Source organism: Rhipicephalus sanguineus, chromosome 5 (genome assembly GCF_013339695.2).
Source record: "Rhipicephalus sanguineus isolate Rsan-2018 chromosome 5, BIME_Rsan_1.4, whole genome shotgun sequence".
NCBI classification, from domain to species: Eukaryota; Metazoa; Arthropoda; class Arachnida; order Ixodida; family Ixodidae; genus Rhipicephalus; species Rhipicephalus sanguineus.
The window spans coordinates 157662316-157687096 of record NC_051180.1 but is presented as its reverse complement, the minus strand read 5'-3'; the positions used below and the strand labels follow the sequence as shown (position 1 = coordinate 157687096).

The 24781-nt window shown below is 45.1% G+C and overlaps 1 protein-coding gene across 1 annotated transcript; it reads left to right on the top strand.

Moving 5' to 3' along the window:
• Positions 1-5728: 5728 nt before the first annotated feature.
• Positions 5729-24380, top strand: LOC119394374 (antimicrobial peptide microplusin). The gene is made up of 5 exons (XM_037661675.1): positions 5729-5887; positions 7356-7417; positions 14390-14479; positions 19809-19835; positions 24165-24380. Exons 1-5 carry the CDS (start codon positions 5809-5811, stop codon positions 24288-24290), a joined length of 384 nt encoding a protein of 127 aa, XP_037517603.1. The 5' UTR covers positions 5729-5808; the 3' UTR covers positions 24291-24380.
• Positions 24381-24781: the final 401 nt, after the last annotated feature.

Below are 24781 nucleotides of genomic sequence, written 5' to 3'. Positions count from 1 at the left end.
CACGAAGTCATGATAAGGATAGCCGGCCCAATAAAGGCGGCTGCCCAAATGAAAACATGCTTTGAATGTTTCTGAATGCAAGGCAATGAAGAAAGTTTCGTCAGCCAGAATCTTCAATCGCTAATCAGGCTTTTATAAAAGTAGACGCATTCATTGAGCAATTGTGGATTTACTAAGCTATAATTTACGGGTGAATGACCAGTGAAGAAGCACTTCAATGGCTATTACGTACTGTAATTTACTTTTCAGTGCGCAGCGATCTTTAGAAAATGTGGGATCATTTGCCATTGCAAACAGCCCATTGTTATAAAGGCTCAGCTACTGTAAATCAGATCGTTTTACTGTTTCCGTTACAATATTCGAAAATAGCATATGACTGAAAGCATTGTATCGACAATGTACCACACCTTCTTTAGCGTAGCAGTGGTTTCCTCCCACAGCTTATGAACCCTTTCCACACCTAACAAGAGCGGTGCGAAAGGAAAGAGAAGGTACGAGATAGGAGCCTTATAACACGCGAAATGCAACGCTTTAGAAGGAATGTGAATGTGGTTTACAGTAATTTCCAGGGGCATTATGGGCTGTGATCGGGGCGCTAGTGCTTCCAGGCGCAAGCAAAGACTAGCAGTACTCATATCTGGACAGACATGGAGAAAGCAAAAATAAGGAGAGGTTCTGATGTCGCATTCATGAAGCGACCACATCTCAAACACCCGTCGCGCGTCCTAGCTGAGGAGCACCTAAACAAGCAGTGATTTCAGGCACGTTGTCAACAAGTGCGCACGTGCATCTAGCGAAATTCGCAAAACGTTTGTAGTCGTTTTCGCCACTCGGTGAGGTCCATGCGCGCAAGGTCCATTCTGTATGTTTTGTAGGAAAGGAAGGCGAGGCAGCAGCAGCACCAGTAGTAGTAGTAGCAGTACTACCATACGAGTTTCCTTTTAATTTTTTATTTGTGAAGTCCCAGAGGCTAGAGCGCTCAGTCCAGGACCCCATTTGCTGCTGTTATCCGGCTGGTGATGCCACAACTCTTCGCTGGTCATTCAGGGCTGTGCCGGTAAGAAGGCTCCCCCTGACAGGAGGGAGGCAGGGGCGTAGGGAGACATTTTTTTTGGGGGGGGGGCACCACCTTGATCTGAAGGGGGCCGGGCAGGCCGATGTGGTAGAATGTAAGTTTGAGCTCTGTGTGCCATAGCAGAAAAAAATTTCGGGGGAGGGGCACGGGCCCGGTGCTCCCCCCCCCCCCCCTGGTTACGCCGCTGGGGGGCGGATTGGGTATTTTAGGCCGGCAGGGCGGTTCAGGCCACTTCCACGTGGACAGGTGCAAGCTTGGGTATCTGCAACCGAGAGAAAATCTGCAAGAATATTTATTTATTTATTTATTTATTTATTTATCGAATAATGCAGACCAAGAAATGGTCCAAGCAGGACAGGTACAAGAGGCAGGATATAAACAAAAACACATGTGATAACATAAGAATATATCACGAGAAATGGAATCGAAACACATACTAACGGAACGTATAAAAGATAACGTGGCCAAAATATTACATTAAATGGATGCATAACACATATTAACAGTGCATGTTTTAGCTCTAAGCAACAGAAAATTGGCTAAGATCAGTTAGGCAGTTCTACACTGGCACAGTACGCGTAAGAAAGGAAAAATTGAAACGCGTTGGTTTTAGAAAAATATGGGGTTAAAAAATGGGTGTGATGATCGCGTGTATGCCTTGTAGAGAGAGGAGATACATAAGCATACAGGTCAAGGGCTAACTTATGATTAACAAGAAGAATATCATGCAGGGTAAAAATCCACGCATCTCCGCGAAGCGAATCATGGCGAGTAGGCAGAGGTCTGGGTATCTTATGGGTGAGTAGCCATACGCTACCCGAGCGTTGCCCCATTGAGTGACACAGTGACGTAAAGAGTCGACAGCAAATCTAGGTCCTAAGGTCCATAACGTCTACGTTGAAGTCGCCGATTAGTATAAAGGGTTTGTGCTTGTAGGTGTGTTATTATGTTCTGTCACAATTATGATTGACGTTCTTCTATTGTAAACCTTTTTTATTCACATACACACATAAATGTTTCGGCCATAGCAACGGTTTTTTATATACCTTGACAGCGGACAGAGAGAGTCGACGACCAAGCTGGGTGCTAAGGTCCACAATCTGCACGTTGAAGACGCCGATTAGTATAAAGGGTTGGTGCTTGCAGGTGTTTTATAGTGTCTTGTCACAACTATGATTGATATTTGTCTATTAAACTTGTTGTTTCAATTTTACAAGGTGCTTTACACGGTGCTCTGCACTCTTAGGAAAGAAAGCGTATACGCGACTCTTTTCGGAGAGTTTTGACTTGCCACTTATAGGACTTTCTTTAAAGAGTCACGGTGACTCTCTTGGAGGGTCAATGTCGGCGCGCTCTAGGAGAGTTCCTTGACCCACAAGGAAGAGTGGATGGAATCTTATCCGAAGGATCACGTTACCACTTATAGGGAGTCAGACGACTCTTGCCGGTAACACTCCTACGGGTGTCAAGTGACCCACACCGAAGCGTCAAGCGACTCCACAACTATTTTAAGCTACTCATTTGACCCTTCCTTTACTTTAGCGCGACTACTGTTGAAAATAGTGAAGTATTCATTTTAAGCAAGTTCAATAATACTAGCCGTTCTGCTAGGGCTCGAGTGCTACACACACTACTCTGTGCTTTTCAGGCTTCGCGAACCAAGCGAAACCAAGTGGCTTGATGAGCTCGCTCTTTGCATTACTTGGCTTAATTAGGTTGGACATAGCATGTCCGTGCAACGCGCTAGAATGTAAAGGCTCATCATGATGATGATACATGTGTCCTCGACGATAAGCTAATCTCGGAGACCCCGGAACTAATTATTCCAAATAACCTTCAGTGCAGACATTAAACCCTTAAACATGAAATTTAAGAGCCCGTGCCTCTAAACAATGCAATTAGTACAAATTTCTTACAATTGCATGCGTTCACTTCTTCACTGAGTGGAACAACAGACGAATGAAAGAAGAGGCGGCTGGTATGAAAACGTTGCTGAGTTTTAAAGACGATAGTCTTTCTTGGGAACTTAAACGCAGAAATTTTGGTCTGTCTTTCTGTCTGTCTTTCTGTTTGTCGGCACGTCCCTCGATTCAGCCACTCGGCCAAAGTTGAACCACTTGCACAAGGGCCAGCCATCGTGAACGACTCACTAGGTTCATACTTGTGTACATGGTTGATCAGAAAGCAAACATTACGCATATCTGAGGCGCAACATCACTAGGTAAGTATTAGGTGGTGTGTTCCTTTAATAGAAAATACATAGATACGTAATTCTAGAGACCCTAGTTTCTTAAGCTGCGCTGAAAATGCGACTGCGCCGAAACTTGGCTTCCTCCGTGCCCTCTGCGCGAGCTCATTGTTGTGTTTCGGTTTCAGTTCAGTATTGCACTGTACGAGTGCCATGCGGCGCCGCTCTGGCATTCCTGCTTTACCCAGGCGACGTGAATATAAAAGAGTGTGTGGAGAGTACTCGTTGAGTGCGGACGTTTCTTCTGCTTCGGCGCTTCGTGCCAAACCGCGTGTTCGTGCTGGCTGGCGTCTCCGCTGGTCGCGTTGGTCACCGCCGGTCTTGCCTGCTGCTTCGCCGGGACTACCAGCCCGCAAAACAGCATTCACGTTTCCCGACGTATTGCCAGATGGCGTTCATATCTCACGCAGCGCCTCTTCTATCGTCTTTAGACGACATTTGCAGCGAAGCACGCAGATACGCTGTCAATTTTTTCGACTGCCCTTCACGCGACGCCGCGTTCCATCGTGGAACGCGGCGCGCGCTGAGCCCTGGATTTGACTTTTCCGTAATACTAGTACGTTCGAAAGGGGGTGTCGCGAGAGCTCGGGGGGATTCCGAGTTGAGCCAAACTCGGGCTATCCTGCATAGCACCAGTGCTTCCTTTTTTATTTGCAGAATCTTTTCTGTTCGAAAAAGAAACATTAGAGTGCCTTATTCCAACGATCCTGCTTATTTCCTTCCTATATTCAGGGTCTTCATTCTTTGCCAGCAACAAAATGCAAGATGCAATATTTGTCTGTGCGGAATACACTTCTGTTCGCTGTCTCCTCTATGCCAACGGCGGCATATGCAATATAAAGAACACTAAGAACGCCAAGAAGCCATGACTTGTGATGCACAAAGTAAAGCTCTCTGGAGCTGTCGTTTAAACAAAAAGAAAGATATCTCGTGATGTATTTTTTTTTTCATATTAGGCGCATGTACGCATCATATCTAGACTGTCATTTCGGAATAACCGCTATCGCAGACTGAATGAGTTATTATGTGGAAAACTACGCGAAAAACGTAGACGGAGGAAGAAACGGATGACACAAGCGCGTACTAACAACTGAAATTTTATTGAAAAAACACTGAATATGAGGAGCAATAAAACCACGTGTGCAAGATTAAACTGCAGAGAGGAACTACATGTGCACATCAAGATACGCAATCGCCGCCTCGTGCAGTGCCACAGATGGCCTGGCAACACAACTATCTCCAGCTTTGAAGATAAAATAGCCTTCGACGATCTCACGTATAGTACGTCCCTTGTGCCATGCCAGAACTTTTGTTCCGCGGAAAACCGGGCTGCACTTACAATCACGACAGTGTAATGACAGATTTGACAGATAAGGACAGTATGAGTTATGCCGTACCTATGAGCACATCTGCGGCTGTAGGTTAGTGGAGGTCATACATTGCGTTTCAGCGCTGCACTGTACTGCGTTCTTCGTGTCTTTCACTTTAGCAAAAAAATGGGAAAATTGCGTCGTACTGTCGAAAATAATGTGTAATGCGAAGGGATGGATAAAGTTTGGCTGATGTATTCACCTATAGCCAGGCATATTTAGGTACGCCTGATTGAAATTATGGAATAAAAACAAGATCCCTAATTCATGAGCTCCATTGTTTGCACGGCGTAATATTTCGGAAGCACCTCTCGCAGATTTGTGAATTTTCACAGACAATTAGTACGCGCATTCCAAATCAGCAGAAACAGACGTGTGAGATACAGCAGAGTTTCGACGATATTAATGATGTGAGGGATATTCGAAACCCTAAAAGTGTTTCGGGTATACAACCGGCGCATTACGAAATTGCGTTGCGTCTTGCACGTTGTAAATTCACAAATAAAACTCTGCCCTGTTCTTTCAACAATACAATATTTCTGCAAAGCAGGAGATATAAGGATGGCTTTAACGTTATTTTAACAAGGGAAATACATTCATTTTGCTGCTCATAGCATATTTACTGAATGACGTACCGTCAAGGTTAACCCGATCGTACCCACTTAGGCGAGGCTGTAACAGTATTAACTGGGCAGGAAGCCGCCCAAGAATACGCTGACGGAAAAAAATTCAGCATATTTTTCAGTGCTCGTTTATTGTACCGCGCTTCTCTTGTTCAAATCGTACAGCGCTGCGTTCCTGTCCGCTTTTTTACTGAAAAAATTGTCCAAATCAATGTCCTGCTTTTAGCAGTGCGTCTGAGAGGCCAAACAACGGAGCGAATTGCAGAGGCTGAGCGCGGTCTCGTTTGTCTACGCACAAGAAGGTAAAAAAAGGTATCTTGTGTAGTTATGTAGGCATTGTTTTTTTTCTAAAGAGCTGAATTATTTCTTTTGTTCTACATCCTACATTGTTGTCTTTTTCTTGATGCGCAGACAGCACCACAGGTAAAGGTATATAAGACATTGGGAAAACAAGCGTCGTGTCAGTAAGAGTTCCCTTGTTCATCACTCAATATGAAGTCTGTATTCGCCATCTGTTTTCTCGTGGTCATCTTCGTGACTGCGGCTTCGGCCCATCATCTGGAACTCTGCGGTAGGTTACGTGGTTATGCATCTATACCTCTTCAGCGCAGCTGTAGAATAATGGGTCTTGCGCAGAACATGGACCGATTTCAAACTACAAACTATTTTGTTCCTAATCCTCTTGTGCTGAAATCTTATCAGGCATCACAACCTAATAACAAGCTGACACATTGTCTAGGTAATGCGCATATGTAATGCGCAGGTAATGCACAGCCCCTATTCATGCTGCAGTTACATGTACGCAAACACGCAATACTATTTGTTTTGAGAGTTTTTAAGAGCTCCTTCTTCGGAATGTTGTGCTTAGGTGCGGCGTACTTTGAAGTCAAAGAGAGAGGTCGTAAAGCATACGCATACAAAGCACAAAACGTAAGCCACACGTCCGTGTATGAATATGTCGGGTTCGTCCTTTCTGGACCTTACAAGCGCACACCACCTAAGCTATTGTTTTCAATTGTCACAGAAGCCGTCTCACCGCAGAAGCACTAGACGCGTGGTGCGCATGAACGTTACCATTTTGCTTGATGCGCAGCTGGAAGGCATTCTAGCTCCATGATTACACATGTGCACAAGGTGTGACCAGATCCTGCCTATAATAGGCGCGCATCTTATGGAAGTCAGTAAAATGCACAACAAATATACCTCTCATGTGTGCCACCACACCCTCTTATGCCACTTTTGAGAGCGTGGAACGAAAGTAAAAAAGAGTTCCGTCGATATCAGTAATTTTGCTTTAAGAAAGCTCCTAGCTAATGCGTAGTTGAATCACGTTTCTTTATTACACCAACAAACAACCTTGCATTGATATATGTCGCTGAGAAGCAGCGAATTTTTATACGAAGTCAGCGCTTTCCTTGCAGGAATCTAGCTAAGGGCATGTCAGCGTTATATTTAGTAAGGTCGCCTTCGGTATAGTGTTGTGTTGCCAGTTCTCAGCTCATTAAATGTGAGACTAGGATTTCCTTCAATCAATTCACCTTACAATAATGTGTCCCATCAGCGAGGGGGCATTCACATAAGAATTATTCACTGCTTTGCTTGAGCGTGCTTGAATGTAGTATATTAAGTGATTAGCCACTCTTAATACTGATCATAGTTTCAATGCTAGTCGGTATGTCAACAAGGACGCGGAAGTCGCAACCCCGAAGAAAGGACGAAAACTAGCGAGAGACACCAGCGCTCATTGTTTAATGATCACGGGTGTCTCTAACCTTGCCACATACACGAGAAACAATTTCCTTTTAACTGTCAGCTTCCTTTTTTTCGTGCCGCAATGACATATTATTATTCTGCTTCAGGCCTGCAACATTTAAAATTGGGAGATTTGCTTCACAAATTAACAGTTACTCATGCACTGGGTTTGTCGCTCGAGTAGATCGTTGATATGGCACTGAAAAAAAATGGTGCAATATCATGTCACATAGCAGTGCTATTTGAATAATGTATTTCTTCTTGTGTTTTACTCTTGCGTGTCCCAGGCAAACCTGACTGGCAGCTAGTGAGGGAGCTGAGCTGTATAACCAGCCGTCTTTCACGACGGGTGAGTATTACAGCGAAAGCTGTTATGAGATCATTTCACCGGCCGTTTTTAGCGCCGTAGTTGTCCGCCGCCGCCGCCGCCGCTGCCGCCGCCGCTGCCGCCGCCGCAGCCGCCGCCGCCGCCGGTGTCCGTAACCAGTATCGCTCGAAATAAGAAAAAAACGAAATAAGAAAAAAATTCCAGGATGGAACGAGGTTCGAACCTGGGCCCTCTGCGTGTGAGCCCAGTATTCAACCTCTGAGCCATGCCGGTGGTTGAAACTGCTTTGCAAAATGGTCCTATACAGGCTTCATGTCGGGAAGGAACCACATTAGCATATGCAATATAGCGTGGTAGAAGAGTAAAATAAGCACCAAGCGTCGCACAACGCGAATTCTGTAACCAGGCGTCACACAATGCGAATTCCGCAACGAGTAGGTTGTTGAATGCTTCCAAGCCCTTACAAAGGACTCTGCCATAATTCTTCATCGTCATCAGGCACAGCATCAACAAAGTGCGCATAATGCCTTACATGCGTTTAGCAGGTACCAACGCTCTCCGTAGAATGACGAAAAATGGCACAGTGCCTGCTGCCCTACTTCTCAAAAATTACAATGATTTATAGCGTAGTGGGTTCCTCAGACGTGCGCTTGTATTGGTTGCCAAGGAAGCCCATAAGCGCATGATCCACTTCCTCGGGGTCTCAGTAAAATTACACTGATTTATAGCGTAGTGGGTTTCTCGCAAGTGCATTTGTATTGGTTGCCAAGGAAGCCCATAAGCGCATGATCCATTTCCTCGGGGTCTCAGTAAAGTTCTTCGCCCCCCCCCCCCCGTCTCTGTCCCACGTCAACGTATGTTATACAGCATGACGGGAGAGGGAAATAGTGACCGGGCGTCACCCAATGCAAATTACGTAACTGGTGGGCCGTTTAAAGATTCCAACCCATTACAAAGGGCTGAGCCTTAATTCTTCATCGTCATCAGTCGTCGCGTCAACAAAATGCACATAATGCATTACAGACGTGTAGCTGGTGTCTCGCTTCTCCACAGAATAACGAATAATGGCTTAGTAGGTGCTTCCCAACTTCACAAAAATTGTGATTTATGGCGTAGTGGGTACCTTTCTAGTGTACTTGTATTGTAGCCCCAAGAGAGCTTAACGGGCTCTAGAAACGCCGCTCTTCCAGCTTTCGCTGTGACTGTGCTGCGGTTTCCGCGCAGGCCTGGCGTTTTTTTATTCGTTACTTTGCTGCCCCAGCTGTCCAGCCCGTCTGGTTGCTTAAAATGAAACACCATTGTTCGTGAACTTTTGCGGAGTCGGAGATCCCGTTTGATATTACAATGTAGATTCCAGGAGATAAGCGTCGTGACTATTTTTCAGTGTGAGGCTACAAGAATTTCCGAAGGGATAAAATATAGCCGGCTGTTTTTGACGTTTTCTGTTGAGCACAGGCGGGAATACGTATATCTCAAGATACTCATTGGAGTCACTTAGGAACGGTGTCGAGACGCAGCACGTTCTTCAGGCGAGGAGCAGAGTCGCTTTTTTTACACAGTGATACATTCAGGAATTTCTTGATGTCAAAGCCTTTTTGGCCAGCGCGGAAGCAAAGCAACTTGTTCGACAGTGTTCTGCATAGTGTATCATACTACTTTCTTAAAAAACAAGAAAACAAACGAATAAACACACGCAAAACTTATGCGGGGACGGGTGTTCACAACCACACTGTACGCCCCTTCCTAGTTAAGGAATCAGAGTGAAAACAGCACGTATGTCGCGCCCGAATAAAGTTGGTGAAATCAGCCTAAAGCAAAACAAAAGTCTGCCTTATACTATTCTACCATCTGTCGGCAAAATTCCACATAAAGCATCACGTACCATGTGATAAAAAGCCATGAAACTGCAAGGCTGTTTTCTTGCAATTCTATGATTCTTACATAATCTGAGGGTGAGGGACTAAGTGCCTTACTGGTAAAATACGTCACGTAAAAAAGCGATAACGGAATAAACTTAACAAAACAAAAACTTCAATAGATTATTTAACGAAACATAATATAGCTGCATCCATCAGGAAAACGCTTAGTGTTCTGGAATAACGCTGAAGCAAAAAAGAATTACCACGTTGAATTTTTTATTACGCAGCTGGCAATATTATATCCATCAGTGTACATTACGCGTCGGGATTTCTTTGCTATAATAGTTTGTCGGATGACTTCAAAATTCTGAAGCAATTTTTGGGGTCAGCGTGACCATTTATAATTTTTTTTTCTAATGATGTGTAATAATACCCGCTGCTTCATCCTTTTCTATTTTTTTTTCTCATTTGTAACACTTTATCTGATACCATCACAAAGCTTGGGTAATTGAGAGTTCATCATCTAAATTTTAACTAATTAAGCAAATGAATCAAGTAAATTATTTGCTACGATTTGATGGGCAAAGATGGCGTTGGTATTGAATATGTTCTATCTAGACCATGCCTTGCCAACTCAAGATTACGAGGGCAAATAAAAATTTCTCGGGGAGTCTGATGAGCCGCGATGTCCCCTGAGGAGGGTTTGGGAGGTTAGCTTGGACAAGGGCACTCTACGGTATCACTGGATTTGTTTTCTGGTGTCAGCACGTCGGGCAAATCACTGTCAAGTATATCGGCTCACAGCATGCAAGTGCTTCCAAAAAAGGCGTAGTTTAGCCTTCTGGCGTCACGAAGAAATGGGTCGCGAGAAATATGGTTTCTGTAGTTCTTATTAATTTCCAGGCGCCTGCAAATATTAATTTGCAGGTGCTTCTTCAAGTTCTTGATTTCGACCCCGAGAAGTTCCTGAGGCTCAATTGTGAGTCTTGCCAAAAGAGATTACTCGTCTTTCGAATAAAAAGCTTTGTCTGAGCTAGACATTAGCCAACAATGAAAAATGCCGATTCAAAATGACGGTGCGCGACGTTGCGGCTTTCGTCGTTAAAATGGCTGAAAAGTGCATGTACGTATTCAAATAGTGTCGCAAGAGTTGGCTCAAGGACTTGCGAGGTAATCAGCGGGACAATGTTTGGTCCCGTTATTGCAAACTTTTGAGCTGTTTTATCACAGCCGGACACTCATGAAATATTGTAATCACGATTGTTTGGAATTATGCAATGAAAATTTCTTTGTTTGAGAGAATATGCAATGCGACAAGCGGTAAATACAATTGAATTCCTAGCTTGACAACGTCACCCTCATTGAAATTCGCATAAATGTCAAGCAAAACACAGCTACTCTGAGTACATGTACGACACCGAAATTTCAGCCGCCGAGTTTTTCATTACGGTGTATTTTTGCCTCGTACATCGTATCGCTAATCTGCATCCTAGATGTATCGCAAGTCTGTCGAATGCAAAAGGAAAAGAAAAACACTCTATATGGCATTCAAAGACTACAAAAAGGCATTTCAGTTGGTGGATATACGCCCGGTTCTAGACGCGTAGGGTCGATTAGGGGTACTTGAAAGATAAGTTAATAACATAGCCAATGTATACAGAGATTGCACATCTACTTTGCTGTTCTTAAAGAAAAGCAGGAAAACCCTGATCGAGAAACGGGTACATGAAGGACATACGATCTCTCGAATTTAACCGCTATGATTGGGGAGAAATCGCAATAAAGATTACCGGGGAATATCTTAGCAGTTTATGGTTCGCAGACGACGTCGTACTCTTTAAGATACGGCGTAGAATTGCAAAAAAAAGATTGAAGAATCAATTCATAAAGCGTCAAAGAAGGGCTGAACATGCAGACGACAAAGATAACACTAGGTGGGCAGGCAATAAACCGAGAGTTAGTGATAGAAAACCGGTTTCTTAAATAAGTAAAATATTATGTCGATCTAGGCCAAATATTATTAGGCCAGCATACTCATGTAAATGAAATTCACCGAAGAATAAGGATGGCATGGTGCGCCTACTGTAGACATTCCCATCTCATGCACGGTAACTTACCACTGTCATTGAAGTGGAAAAAGTGCAAATACAGCATTTTGCCAGTACTTATATATGGTGTGGAGCATAACAATGAAACTAGAGAAGAAGCTATGGACCATTCAGCGTGCGATGAAAAGAAAACTGATAGGCGTAGCTCTAAGAGATATCAAGTCAGCAGAGTGGATCAGAAAATAAACGCGTGTAGCCGGCGTCCTAGTAGATGTTGAAATGAAAAATTGAACCTGGGCAGGGAACGTCATGAGATGAAAGATTACCGATGGTCACTTAAAGCATCGGAATAGATGCTAAGATATTGCCACATGCACTTCTATTTCTATCTTTATTTTATGTAACATGTCCATTCCAGGAATAGCCACCGCCTTGCGCAAACCGCGTGTAACGCGAACAGTCGAGTTTGTTCTCGAACTAACCCGGCCACCAACAATAACTCTGGGATGTTCGATGCAGCAGTTATAAAATGCCGACGCGCTTCAACGCTAACCAGATTACCGACGGCCGACGACAGTGCTTGCCACTATCAGCGTACAGCTTGCATTGGTTGTGCTTTAGCTTTTCATTTCCTGGTTACAAATTCGTCCGAATAGTAGAGTTTCGTCTTGAAAACGCCGACTGCCGCCTTGTTCAACGTCATGACCATGTAACCATATGGAAAACTGTGCAGAGTACGGCAGCAGGTTATGGGAAGCGACGAAATTTAAAAAAAAATTGATGCACAACATGGCATCAGCTCGTACAGGCCTGGTTGGGTTAGAGATCCCTGGGATAGGCCTTCCTCGTGTAGTGGACGTACGATAGGCTGGTGATTATTCAATGCGAAGCATTTCTTAGCGAACCGTGGGCACTTTGAGCGTTTCTATCTATCTATCTATCTATCTATCTATCTATCTATCTATCTATCTATCTATCTATCTATCTATCTATCTATCTATCTATCTATCTATCTATCTATCTATCTATCTATCTATCTATCTATCATGATCCCTTCCTTAAATTGGTGTAAACCAAAATCGGCATGGGAGGATAAGAGGATTTGACGAATCAGACTGTCGGGCCACGACATTGATAACATGAAAATCCCGTCGCGTATGTCGTCAAACCCTTTCTTCCAGACACGTGTGGCATATACCCGCATACCACGGGCCGTGGTGTATGGGTATGCGCCGCAGGTGATTGACAGTTTATATCTCCCCAGGAACAGAGAGATCAGACATGGGTAATTTAAATGCGAGACCATTAAGAAAACCCGCGTTGACCCGACGAATGTAAAGAATTAAAATTAGGATCCCAGCAGGAATGGAACCCAAGCAGTCTGTGTGGCAATCAGGTATTCTACCACAGAACCACGCCAGGCCAATAAGGGGAGAAATTCGGCCTTGTTGGTAAGACATTAGGAAAATTTTTACAGCGCAAAATAACACAGGGACGAGAAGGGAGGACACAACACGTGCGCTGACTGCTTTGCATGTTAGCGCACGTGTTGTGTCCTCCCTTCTCGTCCCTCTGTTATTTTGCGCTGAAAAATTTTTCCTCAGGCCAATAAACTAGTTTAAAAAAAACAAAGCAGCAAAGACAGGCGCAATGTCGGTGCAACGTCAATTGTGGTTGTGATGCTGGCTATCTGCTTTCACAAGAAAGCAATAAACACTATCAATATGTACTCCTATGATAGAGGTGTCATATCAGAATAACGTCTGTGGTTTCAGTGTTGGATCTGCTCTTATAGCAGTCTAATAAAGGTTACATTTGTATTCCTATGATTGAGGAACCTATATTGAAGCATTGCTCGAACCCGGAGGAGTACAATAACGAAAGTTACGCACGTATATTCACATGATTGCGCAACAATGTCCACTTAGTTTCGATAATATTGGCGTATGTACTCTAACGTGAGGGCTGACGTTAGGTCGCACCATAAGTTACCCTTTAAACGCCAGTGTTGTCGACATTCCCGGTAAGCCAACGATGTGCACACAGCTACTACACTTGCAAGAACACGTCGATCCACCTCGTAACGCTTGGTTAAAGCAATAAAATACAGCATAGAAGTACTCGCTGACTGCTTTGCATGTTACGGATTCCCACAACACGTGGTATCTACCCGAATTTTTATTTCTTTATTTGTCTATTTATTTACATCATGCTGCAAGCTATATGGCCCAAGCAGGAGGGCAAGGTATAACATAAGAAATACACGTCCAAGAAACGAAGGAAGGTAAACAACAAATAGCGCAAAACTGAAAATGTTAATTTCGAAATAGTGAGAGCCTAATGCTGAATTGATGCAGCTGAGTTCAGATGATGTAAATTTATTTTGATTCCTCAACAGCTCGGGGAAACAAGGAAAATCTAAAGAGGTTAGTCCTGGGAAGGTAAGGGGGGTAATGACGGGTTTTTCCGGTTTAAGAAATGTTTTTGTAAGGTCGGGAACCTAAATAAAATTTACGATTCATTAGGGAGTAAAGGGATTTCAGTTGTGATATTTTTCCCCTCATATGAAGTGTTTGAAATTCGTTAGAACGTAAAAGCTCAGTTATAGAGTCAAATCGGATGCAGTGGGAAAATATTAAAGTATGGCTCTTCTCTCTATTCTTTCAAGGGCAATAATGCTGGCTCCGCTTTATTGGCGGTGATGATGATGAATACTGAACTAACTGATGTTTAACGCGGTACAACGAAAGTTCAAACTACCAAATCAAAACAAAAACAAACGGCAGGAATTGGGGTACAATAAAAGCAAACGAAAGGATTTGGCATGCTATTTCGCATTTCGCATGCCCCAGAACATTGTAGGAGCTTTTATGAGCGTGGAGATCCTACGTTATTATGTCTCGCTATGTGTGGTCCTGGTACGTTGTATGCTACTTCTCCACAACACCTTTAGCCTTCTAAATTCGGGTTATTGGTCTCACGGGAGCCCCTTTGCCTTGCAAACTGACGCATAAGCCTGTAAACACTGTGATAAGAATTTTGCGTTTATTGCACGTTTGCTCTTATAAACCTGTCTTTTTTTACAGACACTGCAAGCTTTTTCTAATGCTGTTTGGCATTTAAAATGCCCGAACTATGCTTGTGCTATCAGGAGGATGTGTTTTTACAACGACCTGGTACGTACTTTCGTTCGCTTTCATCCGGTGCTCTTCCTAAACGATGGCGCTTTTGTAGCGTTAGCTACACTTTCCTAGCCGGAGCCGATTTCGCGTGGAGCGTCATGAGCCGTGCTGCGCATGCGCGAGGATCAGTGATGCCCCGCAGCTGGGTCACCAGAGATGGCATCTTACGCGCTCTCCGACACCGCCGCGCGCGGCTCGCCGCTGCTTGTCTGCGGGTTCAGGAGGAGTGGCATCGTAGCCGCGGCAGACACAGTGGCGCCGGCGCGCGCGCAGACTCCGCCACCGCCGCGCGCGACTCGCCGCCGCCGGTCTGCGCTTTAAAGAGTGAAGTCGTAGCCTTGGCAGACGTATTGGCGCCAGCGCACGCGCAGCTATTCGCCTTCGCTGTGCAGTCGCCGTCTGATACTGTGCTGGAGCCTCTTGATAGCGCCTCTGACTGGCGTTTGCAGGTGGGTAACGCCATGGAGAAGGAGAGCGCAAATGCTACTCAACGGCGCAGAAGAGCCGAGAGGCTTTCTCATCGGATCCCGAAGTAGTTGCCTGGCAATTAGCGGTTCAGCGTACGAAAAAGGAACAGAAGAAGGCTAATAATCCTAGACAATCTGGAAAGCTAAGAATAATCAGCTGAACCTTCGCTAACGCTACGCATATCCTGGCATAGAATTTTTTTTTATGTGGCGGTTGCATAGACTTGGCATTCTGATGTGTAAACATTTTTTTGGCAGAGCACCCCATCAAAATTAGTCTGCCGCGCGACGCCTTATAAAACCAATTGTGACGGCGTTTCGGCTAACATAATAAGTTCTCACTTTATAACAGTCATGAATGCCATAAAAATAAAAACAAAAAACAATAACCACTGACAACTCCGTGGCCTCGTCAAAGTCGAGGAAACAGAGCAAAAGAGGGACAAGTTACAAGGTAGCAAAATGGGAAAAGCTCTCTGTAGCGGTGTTTCGGCTAAGTTGATACAATCGCTTTGAGGGTGACCGATGTGTCCAGATATATTCTTCCAAGACCTCCAAAGAAACGAGAGGCTGATGAAACAGAGTAGCGGCGTCACGAACTTCCAGGGACATATTGAAATTGGAAAAGAATTTGATCATCGGTCAATTTATGACATTCAAATAAACGTTTGGACATTGAAATGTTCCATTGGCAACTTCAGGGCGGTCCTTAGGCAGCACAAAATGAAAGAAAAAAATCACAGTTTCACCGCAAGGGTGAATTCGATAGCAAGAAATTGTAATGTTATAATAAGTGAGGCTAGCAGCTAAGTCTTTTGGATACGGTCTCGCGTAACCGTACAAAATGCTGGTGTAAGAGAGAGATGCTCTTTCCGCACAGTCTCTTCAAGTTGTGACCGCAGCACGTATAAGGGTATACGATCCTCCACTCATGGATGCCAAGATAACGCGAGTGCCAGAGATCACGGCCGTGCCCGTAGAATCACAGTTGAATGTTGCTGCTGGAGAAACACCCCTAGCCCCCCCCCCCCCCCCCCACCCGCTACCTCGCGTCTTTTCATGCTCGTTCACGACGGGCGGACCGTTTCCTCTCTGCTTCTACGGCAAGCCTCCGGAGCTGGGTAATGTTATCGCACGCGCGCTCCGAGCGAAGGAGATGAGCCGTCTGGTTTGATCTCTGCTTCAGCCTCGTTTGTCGCCCCCGCTCGTGCGCTGTTACCCGCGGTAGAACATACAATGTGCGGGGGATGTTATCAATTTGGAAATTATACAGGCCATGACGACCACGGCGACAGAAAAACCCGTCGAGTATGTCGGTATAATTGCTACCGCAATAAAAGAAAAAGCACCTTCCAATAGGAAGGCAGAGTGCTCCATAGAGACTACGCGAGAGACATATATAGTGGTATACAAATTCTATAAATAAACCATTTCTGACATACAGCAAAATTAAAGATGAGTGATGTCCAAAACTTGCAGCTTTTCGATGATCATAAAAAAAGTAAAAAGAACGTCCCATAGGAGCGCAAAGGGATTGATAAAAATACATATTCAACATATAGTTATATGTAATTAATGACGACTGCAACCCATGATTTAGTAACGGTGACGCTACTAAATCTTTCGCACGTCTAAGCATGTAGGGTATCGAGCTCTTGAGGTAGGAACTGGACTGCGCCTGGAAAAGCGATAGGCAGGCATACAAAGGTTAGAAAAAAAAGGAGCAAGCAAAAGCGATATAAAAATCGAGCCAAAGATTGCTTACCAATTGAAAGACACACGATTTTCTTTATCGTTGGGAATGGGCGAGTGTTCAGTGAAGCATGGTATCCTGGAAAAAAAAGTAGAATAAAAAGCGTCTCATATCTGGTGGAATGCACCTCCATGCAAAGCTTGGTGTGAATGCGGCTCGCTCAAAAATGGCGCAGAGCTAGGGCGGGATGCGCGCTTTTGTACAAAGGCTGATGCTGAAATTAGAACGTGCCAAGTCACGTGACTGAGACACGGACAGAAGGACACAAACCAAGAAAAATGAAACAATTTCATTTGGAAAATAGCATGACATTTTGCACTGATTTGCAACACCTATAACTGTGCTAATTGCGAACCATTTCCTGGCGAATCTAAGACACTTTGAGCTTTTCTGTCTACGTATCTACGTATATATCTATCTAGCCGCCTAGACCTGGGCACTCTCTGTGATCGCCTTCTTAACTAGGTGCAGACACAAATTAGCATGGGAGCGGGCGGGATTTGACGAATATGACGGTCTGGTCATGACACGAATAACGTGAAAATCCTGTCGTGTACGTCGTCAAACCCTTTCCTCCAGACACGTGTGGCACATACCCGTTTACCACGGGATGCAGTGTACGGGTATTCGCCACAGGTGATTTACAGTTTGTATCGACCCAGGAATGGCGAGAACAAGCATTGGTAATTTAAATGCGAGAGCGTTGAGGAAAATACACATCGGCAGCGTTCACCCGACCAATGCTAAGAATAAAATACAGGATCGCAGTAGGAATCGAACCCAGGCATTCTGCGTGGCAGTCAGGTATTCTACCAGAGAGCCACGCCAGGTCTAGAAACTGCTTTGGAAAAACTCTCAATGCAGGCTAAATGTCGGTGCGACGTCAATTGTGGCGCTGATGCTGGCTATGTAATTTTATAACAACGCAATAAACAGCAGATATGTACTCCTACGATACAGGCTTAATGTCCGTGGTTCCAGTGTTGGCTCCGCTTTTATAGCAGTCTAATAAAGATTACATTTGTTTTCCTATGATTCAGCAAGCTATATTCAAGCGTTGGTTGACCCCGGATGAATAGGCTAACGAAACTTATGTACAGTATTCCCATCATCGCACCGTAAAGTGCACTTCGTTTCGATAATACTGACGTATCTGCTCTAACGTGAGTGCTGACGTAACGTCAGACCATAAGTTACCCTTTAAACGCCAGTATTGTCGACGTCGTGCCTCGTAAGTCCTCGATGTGCACACAACTATTAAGCTTACATATACACGTCCATCCACCCGGTAACGCTTGGCTCAAAGCCAAAAAATGCACAGAATTACTCGCTGACTGCTTCGCATAAAACCCATTCGCACAAGGCATAGGATCTGCCGAACTTTTTTTCGAGGATCCACGTTAAATACCTATTGAAGAGTCGCGCCTCCCAGAACTCAGCGAAGATAGTGCAGTAATATCTAAAATAGAGTTAACGTGTACCTTTAAAGAGAGTTACATTGTTTGCAGGCTAGTACTCACCAAAAATAGATGAATCCATCGTTTTTCCTATCACTGCACATGTTTTTTTTCAAGATGCAACTGCTGAAAGTTCGCGCATCGTGTGTCTCAACGTGTCATCCTTCTGTCCGAGTGTCACTCGCGAGACTTTGCGCATTATAATGACGTACAGACAGGCCTGAATTGCTACCTTACTGATACTGAAGGACCCAGTCAGCATCGTAGATGGGTGCTCAGTAGTTAGTACCCTGAATTAACATGTTAACCGCCGTGAGGGTAACCTCCTTGTATGGCAATTGATGCGGTTTTCTATCCGCGAAGTTATAGGTAATCAGAAAGCTCAGAATGGCGGCCAAGCTTTTCCTTTTATTTTTTTTTAAATAGCCGCGCTATAAGCGCAGAGAAAAAAAGCCATTTTACTCTTTCGGGCAAGTCCCGACTTGCCACATATATAACTGTCTTTATGACTCACGTTAACTCCCCCTTAGAGTTCTTTGTACTCTTCGCAGTGTCGTTTTCAGAATGGAGCTAACTTGTATCTGCAAAGAATGTTATACGCGTGGCAAGTCGGAACTCAACAAACATAAAGAACGTGCCTATTAGCTGGGTTGACGGAGTGTATTCGTTGTGCAGCCTTCTCTACTGAACATAATTACTTCCCAGTATGCGCGAACCGTTAAGAACTCGAAAGCCTCAAGTGTGCAGCGGCAAACAGTTGTGTTGTATAATTCATAACATCGATTCAGTCTTCATAATTTTTGACAATCGAAGGGTATAGATTAGCTTGTTAGCTGCTGCTTTTCTATAACGCAGTAATGTGGGCGTTCAGTAACATTTTATATAGTCTTCGTCCAACACAGCCATTTGAGCGGACGTGCGCACAACATCGGGATATTTTTCAAACTAACATACACAGGAGCACTAATGAATCGCTCAAATGAGCTTCCCATGATTGCGCCTGTCCAACCCTTTGGGGCTATAACGTCCTGATATTGACATAACTTAATACATGTGCTTGCGTCGCTGTCAGTAAATATGGTTTACTTGGCAGAGGAAACTGCACATTCCAGATGGTGAGAGTGCACCCTATTACTGCTAGCCAGCTACTTAGTTTAAATTATAGCCGAGCACTGTTCACCAGCGCAAGCTGGCTCTCCAGCTGGTGTTCGCTGGGTGCTAGAACGAGCGTTGTCTATGAGTTCTTGTTGCGCTTCCGGACCATGTCGTACAAGGTTTTCCGTGCATTGAATTAGTTACACTCACTAAAGGACAACCTTAGAGTACTGCGCTTCAATGTAAGGCCTAGTTGCCATATACCACTCGAGAATATCTACATATAGAGTAACGTACACGTAACGCGACAAGTGCGAGTATACGCCGGCTCATTTCGATTATTCAAGTACGTGTGCCGAGCTCATCTCTATCAAAGTAGGGCGACAAAAGGGACGTTTTAATGCAGGTAAATATTCGCTTTCTTACCTTGATCCTCAGACACCGTTGTTCTTTACGAATTATTCTTTGTGACGGTCTGGTGTTTCAAATGCGTTTACATGTGCAATATCAGAGGCCATAATGAAATCACACACTTTTTTATGTTGTTTCAGGAGGGAGCGATGTCCTATTTCTTCAATGTAAGTATTTTTTGATAAGACGTTGGGCGAGTTTTAGTGCATTTCTCATTACAAGGTGTCGGAGCATGCAAATATTCAAGTTGGGCGGTGGCATCGGCATTCTCTTTAACGATCTCGATCGCTTAGACCACCGCACGTGATAGCGTTTTGTGCACGACATCAGAGGTTTACATGCCTACTACACGGGAATCGGTTAAAGGTTTTTCTACATTAATAGAATACCATGTAATGCAAATACGTATCTTGAAACAGCTTCATTGCGATATCTAGCAACGTTCCTCTCATCTCCGGCTCTACTCCGTCTCACTCCCTCCAAAGACAAATATGCTAGATTAAAACTTCTTCGCGCAATGTACTGAACAATCAACGTGGAACGTGAAAAATCAACGTGAAATCTACGACGAACACAAAACAAGCATGTCTTCGTGTACGTTGCGCGTTTACCCGAGGACCTTAAGTCGTTCGAGGTAGCGCTACTGCAAAGCTCCGATCATATGTTTACGATATATTTACGGATATGTACAAGTAGAAACAATGGCTGACACAATGAGTAGAGTAGAGTAGAGTAGATCCTATAAGTTTGGCACACACCCACGCTGGGGGATTGACCAAGAACTGGATAGTTTTTAAAATGTAATTGTTAAAGTAAAGCGTAGATTTTTTTCTATTTAAGAGGAAAGATGTAAAATGAAAAAAAAAAATTAAAAATAGAAATTGAAAATCATATAAACTGTGAAGCGGAGAATTTGAATAAGAAAGAATAAAGAAATTTTGAAAAGTAGACAAACAAGAGGAAAGATTGATTCTATAGCCTAAATCTCTGTGAGCCTTTAAGAATCTCCTGCAGGATATCGGCAATCTTCCCATCACTGTATCCAAGAGACAAAGCCCCGAATGAAAGTAAATTTGGTGCACTTAACTCCAATCTAAGGAGTCGGAAGACGGTACCTAAAGTCAATTTGCGCAAGGTAGAGTATCTGTTACAGTGAATCAGATAATGTTCTGTTGACTCACGTACTCCGCAAAAGAACAATTAGGGGAAGCTGCCAGACCAGCTCGGTGTAAATAAAAATTTAGGTATGGAGTCTGACAACGTAGTCTAGTGATTGCGACTTCAATTGCTCTTGTTTGACATATTTTACTATTCCAATAATGATTCAAATGCTGCAATGGCGGGCTGGAGCCTGTTCTTTAGCCCTTCGTCGTTTTCCCTCTTCCAGAGAGGGTCCCACTTCTGCCTTGTGAAAGCGCCGACTGGGCGCTTGTCACGGAAGTAGTGAGGTGGATGGTACATACGGTTTCAGTCTACGACGTGTACAACAGTGGATGGCTGTGGTGTTGACTTCACTGAATCAACGACTCGCTCTCTTTCGTATGCGAGGTCAGTGACCTTGTGCAGGACATTGTATGTTCCGTCATAGGGAAATAACCTTTCGTAGATACCGATCGTGAAGGCAATACAAGTTGAAAGAAGTGCTTGGAGTCGCAGAACTCAGACTATCAATGATGGGACGAAAAACGGAGTCGCGGTGTAGCTCACAACCTATATAGAGGAAGTTTGATATTGAAAATATCCCAGCCTCAGTGGCTTTCTCTGTGGCGTAGGGTGAATCCACTAGATACCATGAGAGATGATCGGCGTCCTGATGAAGATGGCCAGATTTTTAAACAACCGAGAAGGTGTATTCTGGAAGGCGGAGAGACCAACGACCGAGGTGGCCCGTGGGATCTTTGAGCGAAAAGAGCCACCAAAGGGCATGGTGGTCAGTTACAAAAGTAAATCTGCGGCCATACAGGTATGGGCGAAACTCAGCAACAGGCCAAACTAAAGCAAGGCACTCTCTTTCGGTGAATGAATTGTTTTTCTGCACTGAGGACAACAGTCGGCTGGTGTAGGCGATGACGCAGTCCCGTCCGTGTTGACGCTGAGCGAGAACGGCAGCAATCCCATGGCCACTTGCGTCGGTGCGAACCTCTGTTGGGGGGTCAGATCAAAGTGGGCTAATACTGGAGTAGTTGTGAGGGCAGTAACGAGCGCCGGAAACGCGGTAGCTTGAGGCAAATCGCAAGTGAAGGTGACGTCTTTCTTTAGTAGCTCTGTGAGAGGACGCACAATATCGGCAAAAATCCGGACGAAGGGGCCAGGTCGTTCATGCAGCGTTACCTCCAGGAGCTGCATAGACTAGTTTCCCAAGGCCGAGGGACCAGGCCGTGTAGGGGACACTGACATATGTGTAGGCTGGAGATTGGAACGAGGAGAAAACCTGCGCGAGTTGCCTTCAAATCGACGCCATGTGCCGGAGTTCCAGGAGGAAGTCGACGACCACTGATTGCGACAGTACACTTGGATCTGGTTTACGACGGCAGGAGTGCTCTCGGGAGTTGCCGAGAGAGCAAACAGCTGCTATGCAACGATTCGCAATTTCCTGGCGTACGACTCCTTGTATGAGCAATACAGTGGACGCGTTAGCCTGTGGAACGTCTGCAGGAACCATTGCTTCCAGTTCACGGCGGACGATGCGGGCGACGTTTTCTGATGACGTAGCTTGCGTGAACGTGGGGGGGGGGGTGTTCTTCGCAGGTCGATGTGGCTGAAGTATTAGGTAGTCATACAGACTGGGGGCTGATGCGACGACTCTTGGCCTGCTCAAAACGCTGACATTCCTTCACCACGGCATCGTCGGCGGTGGAGTCCTTCACGATCAGTAGATTGTACGCATGGTCGGCAATCCTCTTCATCCTCTTCAAGATATGCGCAGTCTCCTCAGCTTCGGACATGTTCACGTCAGCCTTTCGGCAAAGACCCAGTACATCCTATATGTAGCAAAAGTAAGACTCCGTCGATGTCTGAACACGGCATTCCATATCTTTTTTTAGCGGCCTGCTGCCGACCAAATCCCCTGCTGGACAACTCAATGAGCTTCGACTGAGCACAGCCGTCGGTCATAGATAAACCGATCTTTTGTTGTGCGCACCGGGTTTGATACAGCGTTAACGACTTATTGTACATTTCATCTTTTAGATGCGAGGTATCTTAAGGCGGAGCTCAATCCGGTGGTGGTGGTGGTGGTGGTGTGCCGCGTGACCACCCTTACTGCGTATGCGCATACCCTCGCCACACACCTCCTCTCCACTCACCATCTCCCATTCCCCTCTCCACTATGCCTCTCCCCTCCCCCTCTCTCCTCCCCCTCTCCCATCCCCCTTTCCACTCTTCCTCTGAAACGCGGGCTAGACATGCTGAAATTTTCTCCTGCGCAACTCCGCGATGAGCTTGAGCGCATGCGCGTCCCCTCTTCTTCTCTCTCCTTTCCTACACTACCCCCTCTCGCCCGCCTGTCGACCGCGTTCCCCGCTCGCCCTGTGAGAATTAACGACCAGGCTAGATGGAAGATACGACGCGCGTAGCGTCCCTCTTCGCGTTCCACGACGCGAGGTCGGTAGCATGCCCAACGAACGCCAACGGAACGCGATCGTGCAAGTGCTCCGGCTTCGCATCGCCTCCTGGTCCCCTTTAGCGGGAGATGGTGTAATTTGTTTCGATGGCGCTTGTGCACGTTCCAAAATGCGCTCAAATACAAGTGCCGCGCACGCAATCTGAGGAGAATGTTCTGAAATGTTCGACTGGATTACCGTACAATTATACGCATCGCTCGCCAATTGATAATACTTGAAGACGTGTTAGACTGTGACTCGCAGTATTCAAGGTGAAATCGAAACAAATGCGCGTGTCAGCATGGTAAGAAAGTGGTTCATTCTAGCGCATTTATTACGTAGGGGAGAGAGAAATGTTTTAATGAAAAGCTGGAGATGTTTGCCTGGCTATTCGCCTGACATGCTACTCCAGGTGCTCCAGGGTGATGATTATGATATATAGACGATAATTTCTATAGCCTTACTGGGTACAAAGTGCATCACGTTTCATTTGTTTGAAATAATTTCATGCTGTTTCCACTGTCATAGATTCAGTTTGTAAATGCTAGGTGTTAAGAATGCCCGCACGGCAAATCAAGATGGGCATCGGTATTGGGACTGCTGCGTCTTAAGCAATTGCAGCTCTTTCTCAATCGCCAAGACCGGCGAGCAGTAAACAAACCCTTGGGCCTATCTAATTACAGCTACTCCATTAAAATAACGAGTGCGCTGCTTGATGTTCATCCACGGTGAGCCATGATTGCAGTTGTACTGCGTAATCCGTGGATTGCGCTATGCCGCCCACGAAAGGAAAACTCTGGTCTAGCGTAGAATTCAGTTCAGTGGTGTACGCTTATTTGTATTGCAGCACGGCGAACTATGGGAAACTTCATCCGTCTACCCTTTTTCTTGCAGTGGATCCAGATTAAACATTTTCACAGAGTGGCCAGTGTCTGTGCTCGACGATACCAAGGCACCTGGGGGCCAAATTCGTGGCAGTCTACATACCCCACATATGGCCAAGGCCGCATGTTTTTCTAAAAGCTGTACTCAAAGTTCTGATTGATGACTTGGAATGCTACCTCTTTTGGAATGGGAAAGCAATAAACCATCTGTAAGATTTGTTGCAAATTTCTCGTGTTTCTACTTCGCGTGCACCACCTATATTCCGCCGTCGATGCCTCTGAACTTAGGTCAATTTTTTAAGTTATATTAAAACGACACGGACTACGAATACCGATTCATTCGAGGCACCTCGAATTCTGCAGCGAAAGCTGTTATCACATCACAACAGCAGCCGATTTTTGTGGCGCAGTTGTCCGCCGTCGCTGCCGGTGTCCATAACCCCTATCGCGCACAATGTAAAAAGAACAGGGTCGAGCTGGATTTGAACCGAGATGATCTGCGTGGTAGTCGAGTATTCTACCACAGAGCCACGCCGGTGCTTGAAACTCCTTTACAGGCGTCATGTCGGGCAAGAAATGAGCTTGAGAGACATAATACTGCGTGGGATAAGAGTAAAAAAAAATCAC